At 32.8% G+C, this 24,274-nt stretch overlaps 3 protein-coding genes and 1 long non-coding RNA gene across 4 annotated transcripts in view; 1 reads left to right on the top strand and 3 right to left on the bottom strand.

The window, feature by feature from the left end:
* The window catches only part of LOC126771913 (glycylpeptide N-tetradecanoyltransferase 2), a 251,084-nt gene that overhangs the window by 121,007 nt on the left and 105,803 nt on the right, over positions 1 to 24,274 (bottom strand). The window lies entirely within an intron of this gene.
* On the bottom strand, positions 6,319 to 8,817 carry LOC126772182 (survival of motor neuron-related-splicing factor 30). Its single transcript, XM_050492413.1, has 4 exons — positions 8,490 to 8,817; positions 8,143 to 8,405; positions 7,548 to 7,694; positions 6,319 to 6,684 (listed from the first exon to the last, which is right to left on the bottom strand). The coding sequence occupies exons 1-4, from the start codon at positions 8,529 to 8,531 to the stop codon at positions 6,414 to 6,416; spliced, it is 723 nt and encodes a 240-aa protein (XP_050348370.1). The 5' UTR covers positions 8,532 to 8,817; the 3' UTR covers positions 6,319 to 6,413.
* On the top strand, positions 9,522 to 9,896 carry LOC126772303 (uncharacterized). The gene is made up of 2 exons (XR_007669644.1): positions 9,522 to 9,595; positions 9,753 to 9,896. It is a non-coding gene; the product is annotated as an uncharacterized LOC126772303 (long non-coding RNA).
* On the bottom strand, positions 10,132 to 14,684 carry LOC126771829 (solute carrier family 12 member 8). The gene is made up of 11 exons (XM_050491959.1): positions 14,370 to 14,684; positions 14,063 to 14,243; positions 13,833 to 13,978; positions 13,225 to 13,453; positions 12,673 to 12,874; positions 12,359 to 12,593; positions 11,840 to 12,033; positions 11,501 to 11,600; positions 11,116 to 11,259; positions 10,846 to 11,024; positions 10,132 to 10,296 (listed from the first exon to the last, which is right to left on the bottom strand). Exons 1-11 carry the CDS (start codon positions 14,556 to 14,558, stop codon positions 10,134 to 10,136), a joined length of 1,962 nt encoding a protein of 653 aa, XP_050347916.1. The 5' UTR covers positions 14,559 to 14,684; the 3' UTR covers positions 10,132 to 10,133.

Below are 24,274 nucleotides of genomic sequence, written 5' to 3'. Positions count from 1 at the left end.
TACAATGGGTAAAACCAAGAAAATGGTATTTTTATTAGAAACTTTTTAATATATTTTTGAGATCGTAACTTAAGCAAAATTAATCGTATTTTGTATCGTTAACGTAACTTTCAAGCCTTATTTTCACTAAATTGTTTTCTAGATCATTTGGTAAAAGATTATGATAATTTGGAGATTAGTCTTAGATAGGGATTACGGAAAATGAGATACATATTATTATAATACAAAGTGCATAATATATTGTTAAATGAAAGTATATATGGGTACATGAATTAAATAATATTTTTAAACAGCAAGTAGCAATATCTATACAAATAAATAACTTTGAAATTAATATGGCTATTGGCGAGTTACCAAAACCAAAACAATCATTTTTTTTTTTGTCTGTCTTTCTGTCTGTTTGTCCAGGTTAATCTTTGAAACGACTAAAAATTACAAATTAAAATAAATGAATTATTATAAGCAGTATTTCAAGCTTCCGTTTACTCTTTATTTCATCAAAATCGGTTGAATCTATCAAAAGTTACAAAAATGTACGTATTTTCGTTGGTACAGCATATGTTGCGGCCATTAGCTCATAGACGGCGGCAGCGGTTGAGGCTTCTTCAATTTCTGAATCGTGGTGTCCAGATTTATCAGAGTAAAGTGACCTCCTGCCATACATATAAGCATTCGCGTTTCGTTCAAATTTGCGTTGTCGTTGTTCTGTCGTCGTTTCGTCTGTTTTTTTTTTTTTAATTTTTTTCATTAAATTCATTATTATAATTTACATTGATAATATTACATATTTTGTGGCTTTAGGTTGCAATTATTAACTTGGTTGTTGTTTTGTTCTATTAGTCAACCTCTTGAGTAATATTTTTGTTTTAAATTTTCTAGATACTTACTTTTTACTTTTAAGGTTACCTATTCCTTAGTTCTAGGGTTTCATAAAGTCTGCATTAAAATGTTTAGTTTTATCCTTATTTATACTTTCATTAGAACGCGTTTTGAGTTGTATTTTTTTTCTATTACTTGCTGCTGCTTTTCCCATGGGCTGTTATATGTAGCACGTTCACGTGTACCTCATGACAAAAACATCGTTAGTCTAGCAGATGGAAATATAGTACATAAGAAGGCATTACAATAATTCAATGATCACTAATATCATAATCAAATAATCGCACTAATATCATAAATACGAAATGTTGTGTGTGTCGTGAATATTAGTTGTTTAGCACAACTAAAATATGACATAATTAACATATTTTTATCCCGTTAACTCGGATTTTCGATTATGGCGCGGGTGAAGCCAAGGCCAAAGTACAAACAAAAGCGAGCTGCGTCGGTTGCGAAAGCAAAGGTTATCTAGCGATAATTTCAGTCAATACGCATCAGTATATAAACTTTAAAGAAATAGATATTGTATAGGTACTGAAATAATAATACTATAATAAGAATTAACTGCAACTTTCACCCGAAAAAATAGATGATTTTATGTTTGATGTGTAGGTTTTTTAATGTATGTTATATAAGTAGAAAACAATTAGAACGCATATTTTTCATTCAAAAAAAAGTTAATCGATTCCCGTCCCCAGGATTTCTACAAATGTTTATTAAAGCCAAAGAGCTTGGCATTAAAATAGCAAAAGTTAATTTAACTTAAATATAGACATACTATTTCTTATAAAAGGTAGTGTAGGCAAGGTAATAATAATATTATTGATCGTAACTGCATTTCGTTACTGTAATTATTATTATTTGTTTTTAAATAGACGAGTGATGGCCATGTCAGTGGTTTCATGTGCTTAATTTATATTTATATATAATTTTCATGTGCTTAATTTGGGTATATAATTCATCTCATGCGTAACGGTGAAGGAAAACATTGCAAGGAACTTGCATGTATCTTATGTCACTGAAATTCTGCCACGCCAACCCGTATTGTAATAGTGTGGTGGAAGAAGCTGCAATAAAATTAGTTGACGAATCATCATTATGACTAGCCAATTTCTATCTATTGTAACACAATAAGATATTATGTTTGTTAAATATTGGATTACCAAATAAATAATATTAGTAATGATGTAAGAACATTCAGCGCTAAGAAATATACACTATACAAAGTTATATTGTAAAGTTATGTTTTTTTTTTTTATAGAATAGGAAGGTGGACGAGCATATGGGCCACCTGATGGTAAGTGGTCACCAAACGCCCTTAGACATTGGCATAGAAATGTCAACCATCGCTAATAGCCAATGCGCCACCAACCTTGGGAACTAAGATTTTATGTCCCTTGTGCCTGTAATTACACTGGCTCACTCACCCTTCAAACCGGAACACAACAATATCAAGTATTGCTGTTTTGCGGTAGAATATCTGATGAGTGGGTGGTGGTGGACCCAGACGAGCTTGCACAAAGCCCTACCACCAGTGTAGCTTAAGGTTATACAGGGTTACAGGGTAATATGTCACGATCCTTTTAAAGGGTTATAGTTCAGGACAATAGCTATCAAATGACCCCCAAAATGCTTATGCAAAAGTGTATCGTTTTCGAGTTATTAATTTTTTAAATTTTTTTTTTATTTAAAGGATGTTTAAGATTCTAAAATTCAATAAAAAAAAAATCAACGTATTTTCCCTATTTTTTTTTGTATTTCTTGCTAGGGTACATCCTAGTTAATAATAACCAGTTATAAAACAAAAACAATCTTCAAGCATTTTTAAATTACAGATCCAAAACTGTACAACTTTTCGATTTTTAATTTTGATTCTTTAAGTTACTCGCAATTTTTTTGTAAAAATCACTATGGCTCTTATCGTGCGGATCATTTTAAAAACATCTGCGTTTCCTTAGCTATCCATCGGTACATAAAAAGTACAGTAACAATCATAAACTCAGGAGAAAATTAGATAACAAAGAGACCAGGTAGGAAATTCTAAGAAATGCTATTGTTAAGAAATTAAATCTGGATCAAAGACAAAAGGACCTCAATGCAAAGTAGTTAAAGATTATTTTTAATAGGGGTAATAGGTAAAAAAGGAGAGATAAAACAGAGCTGTCATTGCAATTTTGAATTTAAATCAAAAACAAAATACTTAATCTTTTTAGTTACTCCATACTTTCGAAATTACACTGTTTATTATTCATAATTCGTGTTCAAAATGAGATCCCCTATTTCGTATACAAATACGCATTCTTTTTCTTAATTCACTTTTTACTACAACACTACTCAAGCTATGTCGAATAGAATTTGCAGCATTCATTATTCTTGTTTTGAGTTCTTCAATTGTTTATACTGGTGAAACATCATAAACCAGGCTTTTCATATGCCCCCAGACATAATAATCCATCGGAGTCAAATCTGGACTTCTCGCTGGCCATGGGATTGGTCCTCCTCTGCCAATCCATCTATTACGATAATTGCTGTCTAGCCACTGTCTTACGGACATTCGAAAGTGTGCGGGGCAACCATCATGCTGGAATATCATTCTCTGCCTAAGTTTCAGCGAAACATTTTCGAGTAACTCATGTAGGATTTCTCTAAGCAAGCTTTCATAACTTTCACCATTTAAGTTATCAGGTAGGAAATGTGGCCCAATAAGATTATCATTGATAATCCCCATCCAGACGTTTACCGAGAAACGTCTTTGTGAACCGCTTAATCGCTTTTTGTGAGGGTTTCCCTGTTCTTTTTGAGACCAATATCGAATATTGTGGTAGTTAGTAATACCATCTTTGTCAAACTTTGACTCGTCTGTCCATAAATTGGGATTTTCTGCATCACAGTGTAGCATAAATCGGCAAAAATCTAAACGTCTTGCAGGATCTCCTTCTTCAATCACGTGTACGGGTGTGTAATGATAGGGATACAATCCAGCCGCGTGGACAGTAAACCAGACTCTCCATTGAGATACGCCCAGTCGGTTTGCCACAATATTGGTGGAAACTGTAGGGTCCTCTCGAAAATGACGAATAATTACATCTTCTTCATCTGGAGAACGGACACGAGGGCGTCCGGAATCAGATTGTCTCCTTTGCACGCGACCAGTTTCTCTAATTCGACGATACACACCAATAAAGACACTATTGTCAGGTGTCCGGCGATCCGGAAATCGACGATTATACTCACGACGAGCAGCTGCGGCGTCACCGTTACAATATCCATAGCAAAATAAGATGTCAGCGTATTCCTCATTAGAGTACGAACGACGAGAAGAATTTTGTTCTGCAGCCATAATAGTCCTTTTTACGCGCCAAGTTATCATAAACACAAATCACAAATTCCTTTTAGCTAGCCGAGTCACGAAGTTGTAAGAAACAGAGTCCAGTAAACGAAGCGGTTTTTTTCAAAAATTTAAGAGATCAATATTCACTAAAGCGCGTCCACACTATACGAGCAGTGCAAGTACAGTGAGTATTATGTACCCCGACAAGGTTTTATTACTCTTATTCCTAAAAGAAATGAGATAAAAGGAAATTAGAAAAAATGACGGTAAATTCAAAGGAATTGATAATAGTATTCCACAAACAGCTCTGGTTTATCTCTCCTTTTTTACCTATTACCCCTATTATAAAAATAATCTTTAACTACTTTGCATTGAGGTCCTTTTGTCTTTGATCCAGATTTAATTTCTTAACAATAGCATTTCTTAGAATTTCCTACCTGGTCTCTTTGTTATCTAATTTTCTCCTGAGTTTATGATTGTTACTGTACTTTTTATGTACCGATGGATAGCTAAGGAAACGCAGATGTTTTTAAAATGATCCGCACGATAAGAGCCATAGTGATTTTTACAAAAAAATTGCGAGTAACTTAAAGAATCAAAATTAAAAATCGAAAAGTTGTACAGTTTTGGATCTGTAATTTAAAAATGCTTGAAGATTGTTTTTGTTTTATAACTGGTTATTATTAACTAGGATGTACCCTAGCAAGAAATACAAAAAAAAATAGGGAAAATACGTTGATTTTTTTTTTATTGAATTTTAGAATCTTAAACATCCTTTAAATAAAAAAAAATTTAAAAAATTAATAACTCGAAAACGATACACTTTTGCATATGCATTTTGGGGGTCATTTGATAGCTATTGTCCTGAACTATAACCCTTTAAAAGGATCGTGACATATTACCCTGTAACCCTGTATAGTTTATTATTTTATTTTGTATAAGGAATTCTTTTTGGTAACGGGGAGGTTCCAGCGAGAAAAGCAACTAATGTAGCGTCAAGCAAGTTCAGTTTATTGTGGATGTGGACTTAGAGTAATAGGTAGTAGTTTGTGATGGTGAGTCGGATAACGGCGTTGCAATATTGCAATATAATATTGCAATATAGATATCTATTGAGTTTTCAATTCAACTATTATATTTCATCACACATTCATAACTAATTTCTAGTCACTTCTGATATTTCGAATGTTTTTTCGATTTTATATTAACATATAAATTTATTTGTAATATTTGATATTATTCCTATAGATTGATATTAAAAATAACTCTTTAAGTTATAAGCATGCCACCTAGTCAAAATTATCGTAAACCAAAGCAAATAAGTAATACGTTCAAAATATCCTGTCAGCTAAAACTTAATGTAACAATTTCAAAAAGCTCCACTAGATGACACTTATACAATATTGTTCAAAAAAAAAGGCAAGTTAGCCAAGTAGTATAACACGTGGATATTCATTGAAAATCGTGGAATCGAAGAAAAGTTATTATAATAAAATAAAAATATCCATGTAAATAAGCCTGCACTTATCTGAAGAAATTCTGCTACAATATAACAATTGGGAATAATCAGTGAAAATTTTTATTCAATATAGAAGCATTATTTGTAATCTTTTTCTTTTTGTTTGAAACGGCCTGGATGCGATCACTTCATTTCCCAGTCGTACAAATATTGCATAATAAAAAATATTGAATAATTTCTAAACGCTGCTATGCTACGATTCTTGTAAAAGTATATACATTGCATTTACAAGATTGATTAGCTCTATGGGCAGTGTAGTCGGGAAGCAGAATAAGCTAACTTAGGTTCCTGTTTGTTCCTAGTTTTAATAGAATGTGTCGCAATTTCCAAAATATCTTTCGATAAACATATATCCCATTATCAAATATATATTTGGAAGAGATGGTCATTATTTTAATTTCTCTAAATATATTTCTTAATGAAACTTTAGAACCCAGGTATACATTTTGCGAGTAGTCCTTTTCCGCTAAATATACTCCAAAATGTGTTCATGGCAGGAAATAAATTCCTTTCTTTCTATTTCAATATTTCTGACAAATATCTCACATATTTCAACTAAAAAACTTAGGTAAGGTAAAGAAAACAATAGTTATTGCTTATTACAAAAGATCTATTGAGTAATATTATTTAGTTACAGTAGTAAAACTATATTATCCTAACATTACACTAACACAATATCCTATCCTATCCACCTTTCTTCCACTTTTCTCCTGGAGTGTATTCAGTCATTGGTTTGCCAGATATGCCGCATGTCCCGATTCCAACCCTACCAGTTAAATTGTCTGGAGATGCAAAAATACTCTTTGTTCGAACGCCTGTCTTCTTTGATGCTTTTGAATGAAATGTGAGCCATTTGTTTTTTTCAGTTTCTCTTTCTTCTTCAATTTGCTTAAATCTCTGCTGTTTCTTTTGTTTCTTCTTTTTTAAATATTCTCTATTATATCCCTTCCCAGGTCTGAAAAAACAAATTGTAGTAAGACTTTGTTTACAATGAAACTAATAAAATTATCAGTAGATCTACTCGGCACAAAAGCCTTACAAAGATTTTAGATTAACTGCTAATCATAAGTTTTATAAAGTTTTAGCACTAATTATAAAGAATTATTTACACTTATAACCCTAATAACCTTACTGAACAATATTACTAATATCATAAGGAACAATTTTTTCTATGATTTTTAATAATTTATCAGATTTTATTTTCATACAAAATACAATATTTTTAAACTGATCACTCGAAATATTAACAATTCTGTGTGGTAGCAAAACTAGACAAACAAACAAACTCTGCTTTGCGAAATGCATGAGTGTGTTGCGGGCCAAAAGTTTCTTGCTCTTAACCTATTTCTTTGCAACCGTTAGACTTAGACACTCACACAAAATGGTTCATGTAATTCGATTTTTGGTACCCACTAAGTATTTTATATTTAAACAGTTTTTTTTTATTAACGCCAGTCCTATGACTAAGTATGAATGGATTGTGTGCAATTTATTGAATGGTAGCAAGCTTTTATTGAATAGTAATAAGTTAAAATTTTTACATATTTTTAGTATGTTTATTTGTAGAGCACTTACTACAGTAAAAGATAAATAAAAGTTCATTCCAAATTACATACCTACCACAGGTACTCTGATCTATTTTTATGAATCACAATGCTTGGACGACATGACATAGGTACTACTCTACTTCTCAACTTTTAGAAAATCTTTTGTATTATAAGTCATAAAACAAGAATATTTATAATGTTATTAGTATTTCATAAATAACCCTATTGATTTTAAATTAAAAAAAGAAACAAAAACATAATAAGTACTAACTTGCTTTCATCCCCACTCGATGGGCGTTTTGTTCCCGAGCCCAAAGGCTTTGCATCCAAGACTGATATAGGTTCTAATGTTGAATACCCATCAAACTTAACTTTGAGGATATTATCTTCTATTTCCTCTACAGTTGCTTCATAAAACCTTAAAATTAATTTGACACTTGAGAGATGTAAACATATAAATACATTATTTCCAATTTTTTTTTTTTATAGAATAGGAAGGCGGACGAGCATATGGGCCACGTGATGGTAAGTGGTCACCAAACTCCCTTAGACATTGGCATTGTAAGAAATATTAACCATCGCTTGTAAGCGACTGCATTGGGGATGTATCACCAATGCACCACCAACCTTGGGTACTAAGATGTTATGTCCCTTGTACCTGTAATTACACTGGCTCACTCACCCTTCAAACCGGAACACAACAATACCAAGTACTGCTGTTTTGCAGTAGAATGTCTGATGAGTGGGTGGTACCTACCCAGACGAGCTTGCACAAAGCTCTACCACCAGTAAATACTATAAAGTCCTATATGACTTACACAACATATTTCCATTTATATCATTTTAAAGTAATAATAATTTCATACATGCCGTCTGTTTTCCACTTGGCTAAACATCTCTCGCCTACATGCCACCTTGGTATTGTCTTATCTCCTACTACTCCAACACCAGCAGCCAGCAGGGAAGCTGCAACATCATCATCATTACTAGAACTATGAATATTATGACCTTTGGATTCACCCTCTTGAGTTTTTATTAGATCGCGTGTCAATTCAATTACTTCTTCCAAATCTCCTTTTAGCTTTAACAATTCTTCATTTTGAGGATCCGTCAGCAACGCTGCCTCGACCTTAAACAGTAAATAGCGTGGTAAGTCAATGCCAAGCACATTTTCGCTTAGAATACTCAGTTACAAATTAATAAATACACTAACCTGCTGCAGTTGTAATTTGTAATTTCTTAAATCATCAGCCATATTGACAACTTATTTTAATTATATCACATTCAAAAATAACTAGGAACGACTTAAATATAATAGTTTTTCTCTTCAAAACTGGAAAGAAATCAAGCAGTCTTCGATAAAACTATAATTTTGTGATTCACAGACGACAGCCACAACATGGCTAATTTGACTTATTTAATACATAATGATTTTTCACTTTAATTTTACGATTTACAAAAATTATAAAATATATTTCTTTCCACGGAAAGAACAGAATTTAACATAAACCATAAAATTTACATTCCACAGATAAACATCAAACAGACAACACCAACAAGCAATCAGCAGCATAGAGTATACAAAATTTTTGTAAAAAGTAATAATGGGCACAGATAAAACACAGTACAATAATTATACAAACGACACACATGTGGCACTGAAAAATACATTTATTTAGTAAATTGTCACTATTATTACAAGTAGCCCCGAACCAAATGTAAAATACATTATTATAACAAATAATATTTGAAGTAACTCTTACAGACTTACTTATATCACAAAATATATTAATTTGTACTTTATGTTATATAGCATGTTATACAATTACATACAGCCTCTTGAATTTATTCTGTACTCGCTTTAAAATGAGAAGATAACTTCATGCGGAAATACATGCAATCAAATTATATTGCTTCTTCTTTCACTTGGCTTCTATAATATTCATAAAGTCCTTAACAATGCGAAATATGAAACTCATATTCATTCCTTTCATTCATTTCAATTGAATCCAGGTCAATACTACGATACTCACGAGAAGATATTATCACTGTTGTTAAAGTCTCAGAAATGCACTTTTTTAGACAGTGCAAAAATTAGGTGTATTTAATAAATACTATAAGAATATCTCTTCAGAAAATTATTACGGCTAATAATTTAATTCAATTGGCATATTGCTAACAGAATAATATTTTAACTGTATTGATTTTATTACAGAATTAGTTATATGGCAACCCTACTTGTCTATGCTCCCAAGCGAAAGGTATATTTTTTCACTAAATTCCTTTACAGTTTATAAACTGCTTATTTAATTAAAAATGGTAAGTTTTTAAAATGTCTCCAGGATTTTCACGATGGAATATTTCTGTTCTTTTTTTGATAAATTTTATTAAAAAAATAAGTTATAAATTGTGTATATAAATTATATAAGCATTACTACTAGAACCTATATTAAAACTGGATTTTCTAATTTATTAGCCATTACAATACAATCAAGACATAAAGCCATAAAGTGTTTTATCACTTTTTCATCTTATATATTATATAATATTAACAACTTATTGAATATCCAAGGGTCAGTCAAAGCGAAAGCATTGTATTATCATCCTACTGAAACGACAATGTCTGCAAAAAAACCTACGCTGTCTGGAATAATCTCAGTAGTAAGTTTAATACATTTAAAATTATACAATTTAAAAAAGCATTAAAAAATATTTTGCAATATGCTTCCTTCATTCATCTTGAAGTACTTAATATCATGATACAACCGCTATGATATTACTGAATAAGATATATAACCTAACATAGTTTTTACAAATATCATAAACCTAAGTAATGCTCATTTAGTCATTTACAGTTTTATGTGTCTACACTGACGAGGTGACTCTGTAGTGCTGTGGACTGATGGTAGCGTCTTCTCGATGCAAAGTCTTCGTTGTCATCGTTTAACCTCTCTTGTTCAACAGCAATGTCTCCGTGTACTGGTGTCACCACTAATTGTTCATATTCCAATGGTCGCTTACTATAAAATATACATGAAATAACATATATAATTATATCTTGTTATATAACTAGAGCACAGATGTGTAACCAACCAACTCAACAATAATGATATTTTTATTACCAAATATCAAATTTGTATCATTGTGTTCCAGTCAGTGTTGTTTGGTGGCTCATCGCTGTTAGAGGTTTTATAATTGCTGCACTATCTATGCGAGTTACCATCATGGCAGTAGTTTCAGGCAGTGCGAACACATTTATTTTATAGTGATCCTTGTATCTTTATATAATAAATCTTCATTTTGCAGGCAATCAAATGAGCCATTTAATGATAATCCATAGACACTGAGTCTTTTAATAATTTAAACTATTTCTAGCAACCAAAGCGCCGCAACAACGTTTCCTAAGATGTTAATATCCTTGTTTGTAATTATGCTGGTTCACTCGCCATGCAAACCAGACATTGACTATTGATAACAAATGGTGATTGGCTAATCACAGCTTACCATTTCCGTTTATTATATTTTTCTTTAATTGCTAAAGAGAAATAAAAAAAACATATCATATTTACCCAATAGCTTGTAGGAATGCAATTTTAAGCCAATGGAAAAATCGGAATTCAGAAGCCCTACCGGGCTTCACAGCTGGGTTCGCGGCTCCAATGTATAGCCATATCAACCATAAGATAGACAAACATCCAAGAGCGTACATCCAATGAACTAATACCATTAATAACAATTTAATTGCTACCTGTGAACCACATTTTTTATTAATTCATATATTTTATTTACAGTATTATATCGTAACAGACAATTAAGAAATGATCCATTATTACTCTTACCCCCAATAGCGACAACCATCTATTACAAAGATGTGAATACCAATTTTTATTTTTCGAATGTACATTCACACTTGGCCGCCTTACTTCGCCATTTGACATACGCCCGTTCATTATTGCCGAATCAGTTGGAGAGGGAGTAAAATCCTAAACAAAACATATAAACTTAAATTAAATCTACAATTATGTTTCAAAATACGTTCTTAATATGAAGTTTAACACGTAAAGATTCAAGTATCTTCATTAACAGGTTGAAGTGAAAATAAAAAGTTGTTAAGCCAGTGTGATTAAAGGTGTATTTTAATTGATACCTACATCCATTCCAATTGAAACGTCGAGTACAGATTAGCAAACCTAAAATTTAAATTTGGATAATGTAAATACAGACCCCAACATTTTTATGTCTTATTCTTTCCGGAAATAAAAGATCCAAATCACTACCAGTTGCCCCGTACACCTGCATGTCTCTATGCGATTGTCCCTGGAATCTATATTAAAGAAAAATTAAATAAAGACGTAAAAAAAAATCTACATAAAGTTACACACAAAATAATAATTTACTTTCGTAAAAGTAGTTCATATGAAAATATCTATCAAGGTGATTTAAGGAAAAACACATACATAGATAATCAAAATCTGATTGGTTACGTTAAATTCCTTGTTTGAATATGATTAAAAAAATAAATAATGAAATGGTGCAAATGTTTCAGGCAAAAGTAAATCATACCTCATTTCTCGTTTATGTTGCAAATCAAATGTTTGGGCGAGAGCAAAATAAGAATAATCTATGCTAGCGTATGTTATAAGAAAAGGCATAGTGACGATTGGTGCAAGCTTGTTTATATCTCCGATGATGATAAATGTTACGGTGACTACGGCTACTACAACCATTGAATAAATAGGAACTTTGTTGGGACCTCTCTGCGAAATAATAAAAATTAAATAAGTTATTGGATATATATAATATGAAACTATTTTTTTCCATATTTCTAATGCTACGGCCACATTGCCGTTCAAAGATTCGTGTTGCGTTGTAGCAATAACACTTCATGTTCGATCTATGACGAACCGTTTAAGCTAAATTGTTAAGGAATTTTCACTGCAAAATGCACGATAAAATTCTAAGCATTCGGGCACACGCGACGGGAATTCGAGTTTGCCAGAATTATTCGCAACATGACGAATTGCTTCTCAATATTTGACAACAACGCAAATCTTTACAGCATAATCATATAATTTCACTCACCCCATGCCCAAGAACCTCAAGACCGGGTATAACCTTCTCGTTAGCGATACTTTGTAAAACTCTTGGTGTTCCATACATAGCGCCAAGACAGGAACTCATAGAACTGACATACAATCCAGCTAGTAGCAAAATTGTTACTGCAGAGATATCTGCTGTTATAGAGAAGTTTTTCAACAGAGCATCTCGAGTGACTGTTGCTGCTAATGTTATTATAAACATTAAATATAGGAATGTTCTGAAATTTCAAAAAATATTTGCAAACATAAATATTTAATTAAACATATAAATATATATTTTTATACATGTCAACTTACCCTGTCCCTATAGCGGCTAAGGAGCCATTTGGAATATTAACGGATGGATTTTTCAAATCTCCACTCATATTGATACCAGCTAGAATACCAGTAATGGTTGGAAAGAAAACACCGAAGCATTTAAACCAGGTATAATTATCTTGATAGTTTGCCCAAGTATTATTAGCCATTGTGCCACTGAGCCATCCCTTAAACTCAACATCTAAAATTTATAATTATGGTGTTATTATTTAGTATTAATCATATTATTTATTTTTATTTCTAAGATAATAAAAAAAATTGCTTAAAAATTAACTTCTATTGAAATAAAAACCTACCAACCCGCATTGGAGCAGCGTGGTGGAATAAGCTCCAAACCTTCTCCTCAAAAAGAGGAGAGGAGGCCTTTAGCCCAGCAGTGGGACATTCACAGGCTGTTACGGTTACGGTACGGTTACGGAAATAAAAATATATAATACTATTTTGTCATAAATATTATTAAATTTAATTTTTAAACAAACTCAAAAATAATGAAAATATTTTCTGTATTCTATATATTAAAAATATAATTACCGGGTACAGATGTAAATGATCCGACAAAGAAGTCCACAGCAGCCACCAAAATTATTAAAAGTAGAAGAAATTGAAGTTTTATCACCCACTTTACCCCTGCAATATTAATTGTGCCTAGCAAAAGTACAGCCGCAACAGCAAAACCACGCGCTGCCCAAGTATTGTCAGTGCCAACAAGATCTGCCATTGATTCACCAAATCCAAAAACATTTAAAGCACATCCCACAGCCTGTAAAAATATATACTTAATTAAAAAACCAAGTTTAGTATTAATATTACTGTGAACTTTTATTGATTTAATATTAAGTTCACTATTGACTCTTGGTTTTGAAAAAACATAGTTTTACTTACAATAATTCTATATCCTATCATTCTAAAGAAGTATAATATAGTATTAAGTACAATAATAACCAAAATAATAATAATGTTTAATAAAACAGATAGTTTCAAAGAATTTTAGTGTTTTTGGATTTTACTTAAAAACAAGACAATTTACCATTTATAATAGTTAGATAGTTATAAATATATGAACCTAGTAACTTCTACTTCATACAACTGCTTATTTTGATTACATGATTAGAGGAAAGGATAAATATAAATTTGTTTACCTGGCCAAAACAATACACCATTCCTAATGCTCCCCCAAGTCTAGAGCCCAATGTATGAGCAAGTATAAAATACACTCCACCACTTTCTATTCTACACCGTTCACATATCCCCACAGCAGATAACACCGAGATCAGAGCTACAAATACTGAAAATATTTTTTTCGTGTGTTTTAATTGATGTCGATGGTTTAAATTTTATTCGAATTTGGGAAATTTTATATTTTGCCAACCTGTAAACAAAACTATGAGTATGGCATTCACCAAGCCAGCCTGTCCAACCATCCAACCTGATCGCAAAAATACAATGACTCCGAAAATATTTATAAGACATGATGTAAACACTCCATCCCATGTTCCGAAGAGAACTGGCTGTGATATGAAAAAATTTGATTTCCACCAAGGCACATCACCCTGAAATTTGAAACATTGAAATGGGTACTAAAGTCAATAATTAATTTACATTAAGTATTTTTTTTGTTTTTGGATTTAGACTGTTATTGTTATAAATATTTATATTAATTATAATATGCTTAGTACCTGTACGTCTGCAAAAATTTCATTGGCACTTGAAGCTTGATGTCCGCCTGTACCATATTGTGATTCATTTCCCAAATCTACGAATCCACCAGATTGTCTTCGCATTCGAGCTCTGTCGTAGCCTGGCTCATCACTCCTAAAACTATCTACGTCTAAATCAGCTCCTCGTGCTCGATTAGTTGGATCCATTATAACTCATATATTAGGAGTCTTATTTACTCATAATTATAATAAATAAATGCTTGTAAAAATGACCTATCGGCGATTAAATTGTATACTTAAACTATAAGAAAACATGACGACAATAAGGCTGATGACGTACTGTCAATAATGCCAAGTGTCAATTATCAACTTCAGTTTTTAAGTTTCTGGCAAGGTACGTACCTACCTAATAAATGTTCACAACCTGAAGTCAAGCAGCTATCGCATCAGGCCCTTAAAATTATCGTAAATGGATCAAAATTATCGTACATCAGGATAATGACTATAATACATTAAAAAAACATGAAACATGACAATATGTTGCAAATGCTTTATAGTTTAAATCTTAAAAAACTAAAAAAAGAACATGTATAATTCTTTTTATTATATTTTATACTTTATATTTACATTAGTATTTTATTTTTTAATAGAATATACAAATATTGATGAAACTTAACAATCTTCAATGATAGAGGGTCTGCCACTAGTCACCACTAAATAAAATCATCACGTGTTTGTTAAACCCAGTTAAATTATTAGACTAAATATCCTTAATTCCTTACAGTTTAAAATGATTATACTACTATCTTTCCATTATATATATATATGGAAATCCATTATATATCCATTATATATATATATATGGAAATGATATAATAATATTATAATAATAATAATTTATATTGAATACAACGTTGACCAGAATATTTGCAAAAATTTTTTTTACTATTCTTTTCTTACTTCTAAATACTTTTGATTGATTGCAATTTCTCTTTGGATGGATCGAAAGAGATTTTACTAGATGTAAAAAAAGTGAAAATTCGTTTTAATTAGATGTCCAAGACCCAAAACAAATCTATATTAAATGAATCGTTCTACACCGGAAGTCTTGTACCTATACTTTTTTACTAATTTTCTCCGAAAAATAATTGCCGAATTGATTAATGACAGTAAATGTCGAAATAGCAATAAAACTTATCGTATGATATTAATAAGCTACAAAGAGTAGGTCGTAGAAGGTTCGTAGCACGTAATCAATAGTCTAGGTGACAATATATATTCAAAACATCCCTGTATTTTATTTAAATTTTCTCATATTTAATTGTACAATACAATCATTTTTTTTTATTAATATTTTTTTGAATGTGTGTAAAGCGTTAAAAAGAAGTTTTAAATTAAAAAAGTATTTTTACTATTTTTTTATTTATAAATTTTTAAGGATACAAACAATACAAAAATTAACTTAATAGCATAATAATATAAAATAATACATACATCATTTAAGTTTCCTATAATAATAATTACACAATCACTAAAATTGAGCAAAATACATTAAATAACAAAGCATAAAACATAATAAAATTAAGTGAGATCAATAAAGGTGTAGTAAATACAACATTTTTTTAACTTAATAAAATAAATTACTTAATGAAAACAGGCTACCCTCGGCCTACAAATCGGTGACGCTGACGAAGCCAGTAAGGCCAATAGCAATACACAGAAAAAAACACTGACATATGTGATAGTTACCTTTCACGTAAATCGTGATTTGCTGAATCTAATGAGTCGTCTTGATGTAAGTTAACACTTACCAGTCCTCTTTTATTAAGTTCATAGTTAGGCGAAAACAGACATTTATATTGTGCATGAGTGTTTAACGTATAGAAATAAAGATTTTTGATTAATTCAAAATATATAATAAAGTTCAAGTCAACATATTGACTCAATTTTTCAGTATGACTAGTTAAATCGTCCGAGTATTTGTTTCGGGTTAATATCATAACTTTTTTATGATGAGACTGAGTTATTACTTAAAAGATTAATATAACATTGACCTAACTTACTTTCCCTTCCTACCCCATCCCTTCCTTATTATGCACTTATAAATTATTTTTAGGTATATGTATTTTGGTGTATATATATATATTTTTTTAAATGAAATTAAATTCTATTTTATGTTTTCATTGAACAAATAATAAATAAATGTGCTGTTGAATTTGAGGGCGTTAGTAGCTACGACACAGTAATATACTATTGTAGTTACTATCGTTTATATTGTTTATGATATGTATTAACTGTTCAAAAAAAAACTTAAGATATACCTATTACAAATCAATTTTAAAGTAACGAAAACGTAAAATATTATAATAAAGTAACAAGTTAATGTGCCACTACTGGAATACGACTTCCACTCAGATTTGAAGTTATTCTAACTCGCTGCTTCAATACGTCTTCATGGATACACATGTGACAGAATTATATCCGACACATGCAGGTCTCACCCCTATGTTTCCCTTCACTGTCGAACGCACCAGATAACTTATAAAAACAAGCAATTATAAATACAATTCTCGGCTAAGATTCTCATATTTCATCCAATGGGTTATTTCAGCTCTTCACTTAAACGTCTTCTATAAAAATAGCTTTGCATTGTTTTAATTTTTTATTTGGCGCCAATATTTAAATTATTAATCAACTTACCCCTAGCATAAAGGCAACCGGACCCGGACATGGATAAATTGACCAAAAGGGACGGGACAGTAAATCCTGTGAATAAATAATATCTACTATTGTATCTTCGAATTTCTATGGTTATATTTTAAGAGCCAAAATAAATTATATCACAGTTAGCTGGATTTTAGAGTGAATTTAAAATTCAAAAACTTCAAAAATTGCTTGCACTATACTTTACTACTTCACTACAATTTACTTGAAAATAATCAATTTCTTTTGAAAAAAGTGTTAAGTCAAAAACAAACATAAGCAAAACAAATATGATATAACACAAAAAGCGAAATGGTTAGTGTTAAAATTTACACGTTTATTCCACAAGTGTAATTTTGTAAATCTAGGCCGCTTTTGCTTGCTTGAAATATAAAACATTGACTCGCTTCACAAACATTTGGTCTGTGACCGTTGAAAAAATGGTGAACATCTTCTATCAGGAAATTAAATTATTTTCAATTCATGACAAACATATATATACCTACATAATGAACTACACTACGTAATGAACAGTAAGTGTTCATAATATCATTATTTCATCAGCGTTACTATGTGATAAACACAGTAATCTTATGAAATAAATTAATTAATGACGGTGTTAGTCAGTTATTCATTATAAATAATTTCCGGTTTTAAATTAAATATATTTATTTAATTATCAATATTTTTTAACTGTCAGGATATATTGCTCAATTTGGATTAGTATATATATATATATATTCATGTTATATATTTATATTTTTTTTTCAAAAAGACATACGGCGAGGTGCGTGTCACCAGACGTTATTAATCAGCTTAGTCGGAAACATAATTAATAATAAGTTTATATCTATTTATTTATATTGTTTCCGCCCATCGATCGAAATTTGACCATAATCATTATTAAATAGTTAAGAAAAAACAAAAAAAAAAATGAATTTGCATGTTTTCAACATTTTTTTATAAGACTTGAGCTCGCAAGTTGCTACCAATAAAAAAATAAAATCGGTTGTCAAAAGAGAAGAATAACAATTTTCCTATTTATACACAGATGTTATGGTAAAACCTTGATTATTTTATCTATGCGAAGTTGAAATGGATATTGTTACTCAAATAAAATGCAAAGAAATCGAAGAATGAAACAAATAAACAGATTCATACAAACTGCCAATTTTAAGATTAATTCGATAAACATCAAGGCACAAGGGAGTATGTGTTCCAAATAACAACTGCATTTAAAAATTGGTTTTTAATTATTTAAAGTATTTTAAGTGTCACGACACCAATCGAAAAACAAACTGTATACTCGAACTGTTTTAAAATTTTCAGTTTTGACATTTCATGAAATATTTTTATTATTAAATATATAATGAGTTATATCAATATGTATACATCAAAAACTAGTAAACTAGTTAAATATCATCATGATCAATTACCTCTTGACCGATATCGACAGCGATCCTTCTCAACGGAAACTAAATGTACAGAATATGTCATAAAAGCACAACACACAGTTTGTAATAACTACGAATTTCAAAATGTAAATGGTTTTAATTTACATTTACAAATAAATAAATTTAAAACTCTCATTAAAGAAATATAAATAAGGCTTATAATAAGTTACAGGATCATACAAATGATAAAAGATATTGCTGGACAAGATACATAAATATAATTATTAGTAATTATTATTAGTATGTTTTTAACTGATGAAAAAGACTAACTATTGGGTCACGAAATGGATACTGTTATAATTAAGAATCTCCCGAAGCATATTTTTTAACCCTAGTTCCTTTTTTAGATAATACGAATTTATAAAAACTATAATACTGCAGTTAGGTGCAGGTACCTATGAACTGCTTCTTAGTGCTATTAAAATTAACCAAATAAAAAATATACTTCATGTGTAGTGCAGTTCCGAAAATCTTTATGTCGTTAATTTTTGCATCATCCCAGAAACGTTAAAAAAAAGTCTATGTTTTCATAGTAATTTATTAGGTACTCCATTTCCTGTTTATTCGTAAATATGCTTTGTAGTAAAAATATACCAATTTTTCTATTAGAAGACTAACCTTTATATGTATAGTATTCCATACCATTCTTCTGTACGTGTGTTTCACTGAATTCCTCCTAAGCGGCTGGACCGTTAATGATGACTTTTTGTGTCTGTTTGACTAAATGGTTCAGATTGGGTCCGGTAGGTGACGCTGCGATCGGGCTTCAGGCTTATTTTTTAACCAAAAAAATAAAATTATGTCACCCTAACTCATGTTATAAAACTGAAATGTTTTGTTTCTTTTGTTTACGATTTAATATAATATTATACTAATTAACTTTCACTTTGGTTTAGCGGGTAACTTATAGCTGCACATCCAAATGCACATGGGGTGAATTCAAGGTTGGGCCAATAAAAAAGTTATTGACTACTTATCAAGATATTCTCAGTTTACGCAGCATATTTTTGTGCGTCGCGTCAGTTTGAGCGCTTCTTTAACGAACGCTAGAAAATCAAATATTAGGTCCTTACATATGAAATTGGCGTTTTGTACGGGAGGAATATAAGGTAATTTTTTTTTTTTGTAAATATTTTTAATTAATCAAAGTATGCACCGTTGTTATCTATGCACTTTTGCTATCTCATAGGTAGTTCATTGATCCCTTTACTAAAAAAACCATTGGGGCGAGAATCAATAAACTCTTTGTAGGCGGTCTGGACTGCCGCATCGGAGTTGAATTTTTTTCCTTGTAAGAAGTTGTCCAAATTCCGGAAAAAATGGTAATCTTTTGGAGCAAGGTCCGGGGAGTATGGTGGATGTAGCAGACATTCCAATTGTAGCTCATCTAACTTAGTGGTTGTTTGTTGTGCAGTGTGTGGTCTTGTGTTGCCGTGAAGCAGCAGTGGCCTAGAGCGATTGACCAACCTCGGTTGTTTAGCAGCTAGGTCTTCCTTCATGGTTTGCAGTTGCTGACAATAGATATCTGCCGTAATCGTTTGGCCAGATTTTAGAAAGCTGTAGTGAACGACACCGGCACTAGTCCACCAAACACTCAAAGTAACTTTTTCTGAGTCAATTTCCGTTTAAAGCAGGATTTGGCTGGGTCTCCATGGTTCAGCCATTGCGACCAGTGCTTTCGATTATCGTACAGTATCCACTTTTCATCACAAGTAATGATAGTTGAATGATAAGTGTCGGTTGAGCAAAGTCAACGCGTGTTTGCAAGTTTGATTCACTCAATTCATGAGGCACCCATCGTTCAAGTTTTTTTACTTTCCCGATTTGCTTCAAGTGGATTAATACAGTTTTATCACTTACCGCGAAGAATGTAGCTATCTCTGAAGTGCTTTGTGATGGATCCGCTTCCACAATTGCCTTTTATTCTTCATTTTCCACTTTGGTCTCCGGCCGTCCACGGGGCTGCTTCTGAAGGTCGAAATTTCCAGAACGAAAACGTTGAACAACAACATATCGTGCTTACTTTTGCGACACCAGCGCCGTACACATCATTTATCCTTCGAGCTGTTTCTGCAGCACTGGTGCCACGGTAGAACTCGTACTCGTAAATATACCGATATTTCATGTTTTCCATTGTGCAGTAATAAGCGACGCCAAAGAAAAAAATTATGATGAAAAAACAAATGAATAACTGTTTTCAAAACTCAAATGTACCAGCTAAATGAATTTATAAAATTGAATTTGGAATTCTTAACAAAAGAGGAGACATTTCAGATCAAATTGGTCAGTACGACAAAACGCTAATTTTATATGTAAGGACCTAATATTTACAAATTGATAAAATTTTTAATGCAAGCCAAACTAACAATAATTACTTTAGAAGTGACTAGCTTATTTAAAATTACATAAAATGGTCAGTTTATGTATTTGTTTTTTTTTTTGCATATTGCAAGATAATGCAAGATAATTATAGTGAGTACATTAAGTACCAACAGTTGAGTTCTTTTTTTTCTATAAATTTGTATCCATGCAGTGACGGAGAAGGAATACATTTCACTTCCCTTTCTTTCCCATGGGTGTCGTAAGACTAAGGGATATCTGAGCGACCATCTGCTCATCTGGTGGTAGGATGCTAAACTTGGCTTGTTACCACCGTACGCATGGTGAAGTGGCTGCTTGCAGTCGCGTTTCGAGGTCAGCCAGCGTACAGCCAGTGCTCGAGCGAGCATTGCCACGATAGGTGTTGGTCCAATGGAGACGGCTGTTGACCGGAATGCCGGGGAAAACTGTATTGACCTGCCGGACAGGGAGACCCGAAGAAACGGCTGTTCCGCTGGCCACCCGTGGCAGAGTGGGTGGCAGAGAACAGGGGCCCGAGCGTGCCTAACCAGCTCGCGAGGCTGCCCCACCAGGCCACGTATAATCTCGAGGTGGACCATCGTGCCGGTTGGTGTTCTGAAATTAAAGGTAAGGTAAAACAATTTCTGCCAACCTTCGCTGCCACCGCTCGGAAATCCGGACGGGTCGCTAGCTCATAGTCCGCAGGAAAAAGCCGATCTCCTGGCTAAACTCTTTGCCGATAACTCCGTGATCGATTATTGCAGTGCGCTGCCACCAGCAATATCTTCATGTGGCCACACGATGCCTGACATCAAAATCAGGCAATGTGATGTGCGGGCAGAGCTGCAATCACTTGATGTACGGAAATCTAGCGGTCCCGATGGAATACCAGCCATAGTGCTAAAGAAGTGCTTGGCGGAGTTGTCTCCAGTGTTAACGCGCCTGTCCCAACTTTCTCTCTCTTCGGGATGTGTGCCACAGGCTTGGAGAAGAGCTAATGTGCAAGTGGTTCCCAAAAAAGGAGATCGGTCTGACCCGGAAAATTATCGGCCAAAAGCTATCACCTCAGTACTTTGTAAAGTGATGAAACGGATACTAAACAACCAACTGATCCATTACCTAGAAGATCACTGTCTAATTAATGATGAAAAAATGAAAACGGTCCACAGGTGATCTTCTAGCGTACGTAACACACCTCTGGGGTGAATCAATCGACAAGCATGGGAAATCGTTGGCTGTCAGCCTCGAAATCTCCAAGACATTCGGCTTCTGGCACAGAAGTCTTCTCTCCAAGCTGCCGGCATATGGGCTGCCTGCTCAGCTTTGCACCTGGATTGCCAGCATCCTACACAAACGCAGTCTTCGTGTTTTAGTTAATGGTTGCGCTTCACAATTCTATGTAGTGAATGCTGGGGTCCCCCAGGGATCTGTGCTATCTCTCACACTCTTTCTTTTGAATATCAATGATATGCTCTCTCTTGGGAACATACATTGCTATGCAGACGATAGTACAGTGCATGGTGGATACCACGGATGCTGGGCGAGCGGAAATTGAGAAGAGGCGGGAGGATCTTGTCATTGAACTCGATAGGACGTTAGAGCTCATTGCCAAATGGGGCTCTGACAATCTTGTTGAGTTTAATGCCAAGAAAACACAGGTATGCGCTCTCACAGCGAAAAAGTCACCATTTCCCCCTCTTCCCTCCCTCTGTGGCATTCCGCTGGTGATACAAAGCAAAATCGTTATGCTGGGGACGGACGTTCGCTGCGACCTTAATCCAATTGATTACATCGAGAGTTATAAAAACAGCTTCAAGGAAACTCTGAGTTCTGAACAAGGTGCGGCGTTTTTTCACGCCATAACAACTGTGCCTGTTATACAAAACACAGGTACGGTCTTGCATTGAATATTGCTCGCACCTTTGGGATGACTCCGCTAAGTACCTACTGAAGGCCTTGGATCGGTTGCAGTGACGTGCGGTCCGCATTATTGGCGACGTAAAGATCACAAACACCCTCGAGCCTTTACAATTGCGTCGAGAGATAGCAGCGCTGAGCGCTTTCTATCAACTTTATCACGGCGAGTGCTCTAAGGAATTATTCTCTTTAATTCCTGGTTCTCCCTTCCTTCATAAGTCTACGCGTGATGGCTCTCGATGTCACCGCCTAACTGTGACATCAATTCCATCGCGCACAAAGAAATTTGGCAACTCCTTTCTTTGTCGCACTTCTTAAAAATGGAATTCCTTACTAACTCACGTGTTCCCCTCCTCTGGCAACCCGGGTTCCTTCAAACGAGGCCAGAAAAAGCATCTTGCGGGCCGGTAAGGCGGGGGCGGCTAGTGCAGAACATTCTTCCCGACTGTACAGGACGTCGTCGCGTTTGGACTCTACTACCACTTACCATTAGGTGGAGTAGTCATTTGCCCTCCCGGCAAATATAAAAAAATAAATAAATACATAAATAAACCTTTTCCAGTAAATGCTTCCAAAATTATAACAATCTTATTATCAGACAAAAAACAAATGAAGCAGATAATTAAAATTTTCTATTCATATTTTAATTTGAAAATTTTCGGCCACGGTCACGGCCGCGGTTAACGGTCTTGCGAAATGAAAATAATATAACCAATGGCGAAACCCTTTAGAGTATTGTCACAACTTGACTAGAAAATGTAACATTTTGATAAATTATCCTTAAAACATATAATGTTGATACTCAAATCACATGAACTCAAAGTGTAGCACACATAATGTATTTTGATATTTATTTTAAAATTTCTGAACAATTGATGAATGAAATCTTTAAACACTTTTGTAAGAATATGAATACACTTTATTAACTAATATTTTCCTATACTGGCGCAGAGATTTTCGAAATTTAAACCTAGACGTAAAAACCGTAGTACGGGCAGCTATTTACTCGGTCTATGGTCTTAGTATTAGGTAAGTCTTTTGTTTCGTCTTAATTTCGAAAACGTAAAATTTTTGTAACATTATGATTGGTAAATATTGACTTAATTGATAATTGATAATGGAATGTAGTATTATATATATATATTATAGTATTGCGAATACGGTTTTACCATTACTGACAACATGCTTTTGACTTGCATTAATTCTATCAAATAAAACTTTAATATTTTATTTGTGAGGCTTTAATACGATTATTATATAATAATATAATATATATCATTATATACACAAAAAAATAAAATTGAAGTGTCTGTCTGTGATTTCAAAATAACCGCCTCTTATAAAGTTAATGTGGCTATTTGCGAGATACTAAAACCAAAACTAAATATTTTTTTATTTTTGTCCATCTGATTGTCCGGGCTAATCTTTGAAAGAGGTAAAAATTACAAATTGAAATAACTAAATTATTATAAGATATATTTCAAGGTACCGTTTAGCTTTTATTTTATC

Source organism: Nymphalis io, chromosome 1 (genome assembly GCF_905147045.1).
Source record: "Nymphalis io chromosome 1, ilAglIoxx1.1, whole genome shotgun sequence".
In the NCBI taxonomy this organism is placed as follows: domain Eukaryota; kingdom Metazoa; phylum Arthropoda; class Insecta; order Lepidoptera; family Nymphalidae; genus Nymphalis; species Nymphalis io.
The sequence above is the reverse complement of the archived record's forward strand: the minus strand, read 5'-3'. Positions and strand labels throughout refer to the sequence as shown.

What these genes read in the sequence shown, in the direction of transcription:
- LOC126771829 (XM_050491959.1), bottom strand. Translation starts at nt 14,558, where the DNA reads ATGGATCCAACTAATCGAGCACGAGGAGCTGATTTAGACGTAGATAGT. An exon ending in TTGAGGTTCTTGGGCATGGG is followed by an intron (nt 12,034 to 12,358) that starts GTGAGTGAAATT and finishes ATTATTTCGCAG; the next exon opens with AGAGGTCCCAACAAAGTTCC. An exon ending in GATGGTTGTCGCTATTGGGG is followed by an intron (nt 11,025 to 11,115) that starts GTAAGAGTAATA and finishes TGTGGTTCACAG; the next exon opens with GTAGCAATTAAATTGTTATT.
- LOC126772182 (XM_050492413.1), bottom strand. Translation starts at nt 8,531, where the DNA reads ATGGCTGATGATTTAAGAAATTACAAATTACAACTGCAGCAG. An exon ending in ACAAATTACAACTGCAGCAG is followed by an intron (nt 8,406 to 8,489) that starts GTTAGTGTATTT and finishes TTACTGTTTAAG; the next exon opens with GTCGAGGCAGCGTTGCTGAC. An exon ending in AAGTGGAAAACAGACGGCAT is followed by an intron (nt 7,695 to 8,142) that starts GTATGAAATTAT and finishes ATTAATTTTAAG; the next exon opens with GTTTTATGAAGCAACTGTAG.